The 10,373-nt window shown below is 44.1% G+C and overlaps 1 protein-coding gene across 5 annotated transcripts; it reads right to left on the reverse strand.

Moving 5' to 3' along the window:
* Nucleotides 1–1,163: 1,163 nt before the first annotated feature.
* Nucleotides 1,164–10,355, reverse strand: tmem81 (transmembrane protein 81). 5 transcript variants are annotated; one of them, XM_020051907.2, is made up of 7 exons: nucleotides 9,949–10,355; nucleotides 9,566–9,650; nucleotides 7,686–8,192; nucleotides 6,430–6,609; nucleotides 5,806–5,892; nucleotides 5,365–5,443; nucleotides 1,164–4,356 (listed from the first exon to the last, which is right to left on the reverse strand). In XM_020051907.2, the coding sequence occupies exons 3-7, from the start codon at nucleotides 7,968–7,970 to the stop codon at nucleotides 4,289–4,291; spliced, it is 699 nt and encodes a 232-aa protein (XP_019907466.1). In that variant the 5' UTR covers nucleotides 7,971–8,192; nucleotides 9,566–9,650; nucleotides 9,949–10,355; the 3' UTR covers nucleotides 1,164–4,288. The 5 variants fall into 5 exon arrangements, with proteins under 5 accessions (XP_019907466.1, XP_010895478.2, XP_019907465.1 ...); XM_010897176.3 differs by having other exon boundaries at nucleotides 5,251–5,443; nucleotides 7,686–8,089; nucleotides 9,949–10,354; XM_020051906.2 differs by having other exon boundaries at nucleotides 5,251–5,443; nucleotides 9,949–10,354.
* Between the last annotated feature and the right edge of the window lie 18 nt (nucleotides 10,356–10,373).

The following is a 10,373-nucleotide window of genomic DNA, read 5'->3' on the forward strand; positions in this document are numbered from 1 at the left end:
GACTTAACAGTCTGTTTGATGACTTAACACAGTCTGTATGATGACTTAACACTTTCTGTTTGATGACTTGACACAGTCTGTTTGATGACTTCATACATTCTGCTACAGTGTTTGTTGTTCATGCTGTAGTGTTCTGGCTGCAGGACAAACACAGGCTTGTGTTATTTTTCAGGAACTCTATTTTTTGACAATGAACAATAACTTTTCCAAGATTGCTGAAGAGAGAAATATATATTTTGTGTGGTATGAAAAGCCATCTTTTTTACTTTTTTGGAAAGGACAGAAAAAGGTGCAGTGGTCTCTTAATTTTTTCCGTAGCTTTATGTGTCTAGGCATGTGTCATATTACTGCACGCCCATCAATTCCCAAACCCTTTTTTTTAAAGAATGTTGTTCACGCCACAATTTGGATTCAGACAACTTTACAAACAATAGCGTAATAGTAGTTGCAGGGTGCTTTTTTCATTCAGCTTATAGAGTGGGTTGCGCACATGTAAAGTCTGGTTCATTGTGCATCTGAACTAATGAACAGTGAATGCCTGATACGTAACATCAAATGTTTTAAACCGATTCCACAGAGAGCAGAGTGTCTGTAGATTTTCCTTCTTACCTTGTACTTGATTCAGCACCAGGTGATATAAGCCATTACAGTAAATGTATTACTAGAATGCGTCCATTGGAATCTCAATTGAATCTGGCTGTTACTACTGCTCACTAATTGCTACAACCGAAGCAAATTGCATATCCAGATTCTGCTGTAGACTTTGTAGCATGCCTTTGCCTGACCATGCTCCCATGTCAACCTGAGCCCCCTATTGCTTGGTAACTGAGCCAAGGTGATAATAGCCGGAGTCCACTTTCATTACTGCTACAAATGGCATTGGTTGAGTTTTAACAGTGTGGAAATGCAGTAAATTAAAATGCAGTTGACACAGTCAATAGTAAAATCCATTTCAGACTTTACTGTTTTCGTTTGGGGGTTTTGTGTTAGATTAGGAACCACGCATAGTAAAGCATTGATACATTTACAGCTAATTTGTGATTAAATCCCACACCATTTAAATCAAGGTTTTTTTAATGTATCAAGTTCCAAAGGGCTTCAAACTGTACAGGTTCAAAGGACATAATTTCTTCGAACAAGCCAATTATATATTTGTACTTTACGTCAATTGGCATTTAAAGATTAGTGTTTTCCCACATATTAAAATACAATGTGGAGAAAATGTGTGTGGTCACCATGGAGACTTACTCACTGAAGACAAGGAGTTTTTATTACTCCTCTTCTCCTCCCACGCCAATGTAACAGGCTTTACTACTCCTCAATTTACAGACACACCAACGCTCACACACAACAAACACACTCTTTCGTCTGGATGTAGTAAGCACAGGCAACAGGTCAGGTTCGCCCCCACACCAGTGAGGGAGATCAATAAGTAATTTATATCAGTCATTCATTACACACACTCACACATCTAATTTGAAACTCCACGAGAGTTCGAGACAAAAGCCAAGTGTAACAGTGGCCCCCATGATGTGATGACCACCTTCCCACAACGCTTCAATTAAAGTCTAAAGGTTCAGGAGCCCAGGATAGCCATTTTCTCATTAGGGTAACTTTTTATAAACAGGGACAGCAGACTGAGATCAAGATGTGGTGCTAATGTTTATGTAGGTTGGTGTGCCATAGCCCCTGGGCTTAGGTTTGGGTCTGTAGCTGAAAGATTGGCATCCTGGTCAGCATTTGGGGAGAAAGGGTTGACTAAAGGAGGGCTGCTGGGTTCAGTCCCCTTTCTTTGATGCTTTTGACAAGTCCCTTAATCCAACAACATGCATACAGAAGTGCTCTGGATGTTGAGGAATGAAGGGAGAAGTCTGCAGTAACTATTAACAATACAGTCCCGTAAAACTACAGTACGGTACAGTATTCTAACGACAGTAAAGTATTGTAAAAACTACAGTACAGTATTTTAATAACTACTCAGGGTATATGTCTTTTTTTAAAGGCTAATGTGGCAGTCTCAATAGCTTTCCTAACCAATAACCCCTTATCCTAGTTCTAACCATAACTCATAGCTTCTTCTGGGACGTGGAAATTGAAAAAAAAGTGACTGGCAGAGAGGAACTCTCGTTCTTATTGGTCAATCATCCATTTTACTGCCTGGTGATGTAATCAGTTGATGTCACCAGGCAGACTTAAGTTCCATATCACAGACAGATTAATTGTTTCCAATAGCTCTTACACAACAAGAGCACCATCATTTTCACAACCATAGTGTTATTTTAACCTCACAGTGTTTTCAATGGCACATTTGTTAAAATATTATAAAGGGAACAGGGAAGATATTTTTTTTTTTTATTAAGTACTTCAGCCTTTAATTAAGCATGGATTTATTAAGGTCAACTTGGTCATAGGATGTTGCCAACACATTATGGTTGCAGTGCTTGACTTGGGCCGGACCTGTTCGCAATTCTTGTCTTGGGCCAGAGCTGTCTACAGTACTTGTCTTGGAATGGAGCTGTCTACAGTATTTGACTGGGTCGGAGCTGTCTACGGTACTTGACTGGGTCGGAGCTGTCTACGGTACTTGATTGGGTCGGAGCTGTCTACAGTATTTGATTGGGTCAGAGCTGTCTACAGTATTTGACTGGGTCAGAACTGTCCGAATCACTATACTATGAGATTCTTTGAGGAAATGCAAGTCCCACCGTCCTCTCTAGTCTGTCACCAGCCCAGATTAATATTGGCCTCACAGGAACTCTGACCCACAGCTGTCCTCAAGCCCCTGAACCCTTCCAAAAGTCATAGAATAGCAAAGCAAAATGTTCCATTCCTCTGACCCTCTCCTCCAACAAGCTCCGAAAGGGTTTGAGAAACAACCTATTTGGTTGGTCAAAGGATCAGAGGAAAATGAACTGGGAAGAACTGGTCTGTTCTCATTCCAGGGGTTCCATTAGTCCCATCCTTCCCTTTGACCTCCACTGACACAAAGGCTGGAATTGACCTTCTATTGTTATTGTTTGAACTGCCGATTCCCACTCTAGGTGAGTTTCAACGAAACGCAGATGTTGCCAGAGTTATTTAATTGTATTGTAATCACTCTGGTTCTGTCGGCTGGAAAACACACACACGCTCTTCACAACCTAATGATAGAGGGAATGAGGCAGTCACTGGAGCAGGGATTGTGTGAATCATTCCAAATGATGCCCTATTCAAGTGGCACTTCCCCTTGACCTTAAGCAGTGCCCTACTTTTAATAAGTACCTCTGGTCAAAACTAGTGCACTTGATACAGTGGATAATAGTGTGTCATTTGGGACCCAGTCCTGTAAGCAATCGACATTCATTAAAAGTTGCCGCTGTTAAGGAAAACTGTGCTGACACGTCTCATTTAATTGGATGGTAATTTAACCCCATAGTTGAAGAGGGACGAAGCAATCAGAGCGACAGAGAATCTGGTTGTCTGGACAATTATTCATATTTCTCTTTTGATCAGCTATTGTCTGACACAATTACATGAGTAATTATCAACAAGCCTCCCTCTATATTTGTGGATGTCCGACCGACCGAAGCCCTGAAAAGCCGGTACATGTGAGCACTACAGCGACATTGGATACTTTCATTAGTCGACGTCTTCAAATTAGAATTGAATACTAATTCCAGAATAGGCATTACAGACCGCTAAAGTAGTGCATGGTGAAGGTAGATGAGAGGGGATGAACACCGAGGAATGTCATTTAACTTGGCTTAGTGTTCACAACCCTGGCAGAGAGGGTGACTGAAATGATACTGACCTGTCTACGTATGGGGATCGCTTGGAGGTGTATTGTAATTATGATTCATTAACCGTGCTTGGATCTACCCTTTAAAAAACTGTATTCCTGTTGAGAAGATTGTATGTTTAGCATTGATAGGAAGGTGGGCAATTTTGTACCATCTTAGAGTAATTGTGAAATTATGCAAAACTCATGCCCTCCACTCGTGCTCTCTCCCAGGAAATGTAACCTTGTAACCCGTCACAAATACATTTGGGGGGGGAAACTAGGACGGCATTCTGTCTTTATAATCTACAATCCATTCTATGTAAACATATTCACTCAATATGTTTGCAAACCACTGTTGTTCATGATCTACTCTGACTGGCATTCTGAGTGAATTTGAATCACATCTCTACAAAAAAACAGTACAACAAACGCACAGTGGCGCCATGGAACGTTTATAAACTGCACCGTCGACACAAAGAACAACAGTGCTGCCTGCTGGCGGAGGGTGGCATTACCGGTGAAAGTATTTCAGTTACGTGGAGGTGGTGGGGAACCATTGAGGCAATGCCTAACACCATGGCTCTTCCTGCAAAAACCTGTTTTAATAAGGACATGGGATATATAACATAACAGCATGTTAGATTCATTTTTAGGAATGTCCAGGAAAACAAAAAAGTGTGATAAAACTATCATCTCAGCACAGGTTGCAAAACTGAGCTAATTTCCTCTGAAATCCCAAGTTTTCGGAATCCTCCTAACAGGACTGTGCTAGCATTTAGCGACCCTGTTTACAGAGAATTACTGGTGTCGTAGTTTACCACATGTCCGTACCCAGGAAGACAACTCCCACTGTGACCCCTGTGACCCTGGTTAAAGAGAATTACTGGTGTCGTAGTTTACCACACGTACGTACCCAGGAAGACAACTCCCACTGTGACCCCTGTGACCCTGGTTAAAGAGAATTACTGGTGTCGTAGTTTACCACACGTACGTACCCAGGAAGACAACTCCCACTGTGACCCCTGTGACCCTGGTTAAAGAGAATTACTGGTGTCGTAGTTTACCACACGTACGTACCCAGGAAGACAAGTCCCACTGCGACCCCTGCGACCCTGGTTACAGAGAATTACTGGTGTCGTAGTTTACCACACGTCCGTACCCAGGAAGACAAGTCCCACTGCGACCCCTGCGACCCTGGTTACAGAGAATTACTGGTGTCGTAGTTTACCACACGTCTGTACCCAGGAAGACACGTCCTACTGCGACCCCTGCGACCCTGGTTACAGAGAATTACTGGTTATCGTAGTTTACCACACGTCCGTACCCAGGAAGACAAGTCCCGCTGTTACCCCTGCAACCCTGGTTACAGAGAATTACTGGTTGTCGTAGTTTACCACACGTCTGTACCCAGGAAGACAAGTCCCACTGCGACCCCTGCGACCCTGGTTACAGAGAATTACTGGTTATCGTAGTTTACCACAAGTCCGTACCCAGGAAGACAAGTCCCGCTGTTACCCCTGCGACCCCGAGGCTGATTAATACGATATCCTTGACTGCTGTGCTATCATACAGGTCCTCGCCATCTTTCACCACGGTGATGTTACCATGGGAACTGTGGTCTCTCCGATCCCAGTTAGCCAAAGCGGAGGGGAAGTTCAAGCTCAACGCCTCCCGTGGGAGCACCTGAATGAGAACCAATGAAAGGAGGGATTATACAGTGGGGAGAACAAGTATTTGATACACTGCCTTATTTTGCAGTTTTCCCACTTACAAAGCATGTAGAAGTCTGCAATTTTTCCAGAAAATCACATTGTATGATTTTTAAGTAATGAATTTGCATTTTATTGCATGACATAAGTATTTGATACATCAGAAAAACGTAAAACTTAATATTTGGTACAGAAACCTTTGTTTGCAATTACAGAGATCATACGTTTCCTGTAGACATGTGATTGCCTAACGAAGTGATCCTATTTTAAAATAAACTGCGTTTAAAATGTTGCCAGTCAACGCATTCAACTGAGGTAAGTTTGGTAAAAACATACCTTCACTCCCAGATATAGTCGCTTGACTCTGCGGTAAGCGATGTCCTGAACATCACAGCGGTACGTCCCGGCATCCTCCTCCCTCACCTGTTGAATATACCCAGGTTACAGGGCTGAACCGAGCCTTTCCCGGGCCCTGGGGAATATCTGTTTTGGGGTGCCTCCCACCTCGCAGGACATTGTAATGTTGGTAGAAAGACATTTCCTGCCATTCTACAATCTCTATCATGGGGATACTTGGCAATTTTAAAGGAGATGTCTTACAATTCTACTGATTTTGCCAAAGGCCAGAGGGAAAGAATATGTGCAAATTCCCTGAAATTCACATTTTACATTTGAGTCATTTAGCAGATGTTCTTGTCCAGAGCGACTTAAAATAATTGCATTCTTCTTAAGCTGTCTGGGGAAACCTGAGATGGGTGTGAGGCATGACGCGGCCCCTCAGGAGGGGCCACATGATGGGGCAATGAGTCATTTCATTCTTTGTCTGGGCTACATCGGTGTCCGTAAAACGGCCCTTGAACTGAAATAAGCGTATAGAGGCCTCCCTGTCCATTCAGGAAACATGTCCACACATGGAAACAGTCTCCTGAACCGCTGTCGTCTGGGACCTGGTTCTCTCACCGGGTCCAGGACCAGCCGGGCCAGGCTGGGAGCGTCCCAGCGCCTCAGCAGAGAGTCGTCCGTGGTCACCACCCCCCGGGCGTAGAGCCACGACACCCGGAAGGAGAAGCGGCCCATGGCTTCCATCACCTCGCCCAGGCAGTCCAGGTCCAAATGCTGACCGGCCGACACCGTAACGTCCTGGAAGACGGGAGAGTGACGAGAGAAAACGATTATAAATAAATGTTGTTTTTTTTGGGGGGGGGGGGTTAAAATTCAACCCTTTGCTGTCAACTGACTCTCCAAAGTCACACAGCAAGTGGTTGGAAGCACACAGGCTGAGCCCTGCTGCATATAAACTTTGAAAATGTTTTTTAAACAACAAGAAAACCACAGGTAAGATCTCTAAGATGAGTTTAACATGAAACCACCAGAAACCCAGAAAACCGCCCATCATTCACAGCCAAAATGCTGATTTGGCCTTTGAACTCCGCAACTCTGCCCTCACCTCCTCTAGGTAGCCCTCACCTCCTCTAGGTAGCCCCTCACCTCCTCTAGGTAACCCCTAACCTCCTCTAGGTAGCCCCTCACCTCCTCTAGGTAGCCCCTAACCTCCTCTAGGCTAGCCCCTCACCTCCTCTAGACTAGCTCCTCACCTCCTCTAGACTAGCCCTTCACCTCCTCTAAGCTAGCCCCTCACCTCCTCTAGGCTAGTCCCTCACCTCCTCTAGGCTAGTCCCTCCCCTCCTCTAGGCTAGTCCCTCCCCTCCTCTAGGCTAGTCCCTCACCTCCTCTAGGTTAGCCCCTCACCTCCTCTAGGCTAGCCCCTCACCTCCTCTAGGCTAGTCCCTCCCCTCCTCTAGGCTAGTCCCTCACCTCCTCTAGGCTAGCCCTTCACCTCCTCTAGGTAGCCCCTCACCTCCTCTAGGCTAGCACCTTACCTTCTCTAGGCTAGCCCCTCACCTTCTCTAGGTAGCCCCTCACCTCCTCTATGCTAGCCACTCATTGATTTAACTCATCACCAAAATACAGTACATATTCAGAAAATACTGTATGTTGCGACGGGGTGCAACAATACAATAAAGCTTTCCATTGTGTTCTCTATTTATTAATGTAAGACCATTCACCTGAAGACCATTCACCTGAAGACCATTCACCTGAAGACCATCCACCTGAAGACCATCCACCTGAAGACCATTCACCTGAAGACCATTCACCTGAAGACCATCCACCTGAAGACCATCCACCTGAAGACCATTCACCTGAAGACCATTTACCTGAAGACCACATTGCCAAGACTCCATGCAGCTGACCGTCCGGACGTAGCAGTCCTTCCCCTTGCGGACCTTCCCTTGTCTCAGCGGACATCTCTCCTGGGCGCGGACGCCCAGGCCACAGGTGGCGCTGCAGGGGGAATTGCGGACGATGACTTCTGCTGGCACGGCTTTCAGGCCTTCCAGTTCAGCAGCAGACATGGGGTCCTGACCTGACAGGCAGCGGGGGGGGAGGACCAGGGACCAGCAGAGGAGACAGACAGACAGACATAGACCGCGGAAGTCCATCTCTGCGTTTCTTGTGAGTCTCAAGAAGTAGCACCGAAATGCTTTCCAGATTATCTATCCGGAACAGGTGATCTTTGATTTCCTTACTGTGACATCACAACACCAGCGAGGTAACGGAACTAGAGTGGAATAAAAGTGAAATCTTCAAAGGTTGTTGAGGAGACCAGGCAGAAGGTTACTAAGGAGCCGAATGGTGTTTGTCTGCCACCTGGTGTTTATAACCTGTAATTACATGAAGGAGGGTGTTGAGTATCTGAAGGGGCTAGATCAGAGGTCTCAAACCGGTTCCACGGAGGGCCATGTGTCTGCAGGTCTTTGGGTTTTCCTTTAAATTGGTTCCCAGTTCAGACATAAACAACCAGGTGGGGGTAGAAACGAACCAATTAGTGACCTAATTACTCAGTTAAGTACAAGGTGAGAGAGAGAACCTGCAGACACTCGGCCCTCCGTGGAACCGGTTTGAGACCTCATAATTTATGTCATGGTCAGCTCTGTTAAATCATCTCCAAGTTGTCCATTTGGAATAATTCATGATGAACAGGTTGTGGTCACATGAACAGCCAAGTCATCTGGAAGGATGAACTGAATGCCAACCCGGTTATTATGTGGGATTGGCCAATGAAGTTCGAATCCATTTGCTTTCCTCATGACTCCGCCTTCCCTACATTAACAACAGCACTAAAAGGAACCTCCCTAAACATTTATCTTAATTTACTAAAATTAAGCACTGTCAATTTAATGAGTTGTAATGTGTGTTTTGTTTAACAGTTTGATATTGTAGCCATCTGAGATTGAAAAGATGCTGGTCCCATATTACCTACTGGCCAATAAGATACCTGCTAGTATTCAAAGTACCCTACTGGCCAATAAGATACCTGCTAGTATTCTATATTTCCTACTGGACAATAAGATACCTGCTACTATTTAAAGTATCCTACTGGCCAATAGGATACTTGCTAGTATTCCATATTTCCTGCTAGCCAACAAGATATCTGGTACTATTCAATGTAACCTACTGGCCAATAAGATTCTTCTTCTTCTGTTCTTTGTGTAAGACATTGATAAGACCATGTCCAATTGTACCAGAACCTGACCTTAGGAGGGCAATATCCTACTGGGTACAGCACAACCATATGTGAAAAATGAAACTACTGTGATTTATTATTGTATGCAGGATGTAGGATGTTGTTTATCGCAATGTCCAATTATACAATAACTAGATTATATCAGATACATTGAATTTAAAGAAATGACCACGCAAAACGTTTATGTTTATATGTTTGCTCAATATTTTTTTACATGTAGTCTTATTTGATCAACTAAAAGTCAATCTACATTGTCGGTATTATATATATATATATATATATATATATATATATATATATATAATTAATGAGTGGGTGAGTGTTTAGAAGTGTTTTATTAAATATGTGTGTGTTGAGCTGGACAGCCCTCTCTAAGCATCCTGTGAAAATAGAATTTCAGCCTCTGATGTGAACCCGGCGTGGTTCCTATTACGTGGACGAGACACTTACTCACACCTGTATGGGCAGGACAGCAAAACAAAACAACTGTCGTGTTGGCGACCACCTCACCATTTAAGGCTCTCCGCGGCCATCAAAGGAAGTGGCGGAAATCCATGCTCCAGTTTTCTCTCCCACACTCCGGCCATCTGTTCGCCTAGAGAGCAGAATGGAACACTCAGAAGGCTTCATACATCATATAAACTCAGGGCTAATTTCGGATTTAGGCGCGTTATCACAGCTATGCGTTAGTACACATTAGTATACATTAGTACGCTTAGAGTCTAAATTTAAATAGCCTATATATTTCCTTATTCACATAAATTGATTGGAGGTTTTACTGCCTTTCTGATTCACTTTCACAGGGTGATATACTTAAAATAGTAGGTAGCGGGTTTGGTTCAGAGCACAGTTCATGGTCTCTCCATATGGGGCTGAAAACTCAGTTTGCTCACGTTTGACAGAGTTCTCACCAGTGACACCAGTGTTTTTGGAGCAGGTGATGCATTTGAACTGAGTGATCACGTGACCGTAGCAAAATAAATGCATAAGACCGACAATCAAGGACTATGAGGACATATACACACACAAAACCTATTTTTCGTTTTCTGTAGACGCCTGGAAAGGGCAATTGCTTCGGCATTTCTAATAACAACAGAAAAGATGGAATCTGCCCGTATACGTCCAAAACTGGAGCTATTTCAGGAAACGTTTAGCAATTAAAATGAGTTGCGGTGCGAGATGTACACAGCCGTACACTGATGCGTCATACACTTCCGTGTTTCCATGCTTTTTAAACGTGATTCTGCATTTCCGATGTGACCGAGAACTGACCAATCATAATCGCATTTCAGACACGAAGCCGCTCATGCTGGCGGAG

Source organism: Esox lucius, chromosome 12 (genome assembly GCF_011004845.1).
Source record: "Esox lucius isolate fEsoLuc1 chromosome 12, fEsoLuc1.pri, whole genome shotgun sequence".
NCBI classification, from domain to species: domain Eukaryota; kingdom Metazoa; phylum Chordata; class Actinopteri; order Esociformes; family Esocidae; genus Esox; species Esox lucius.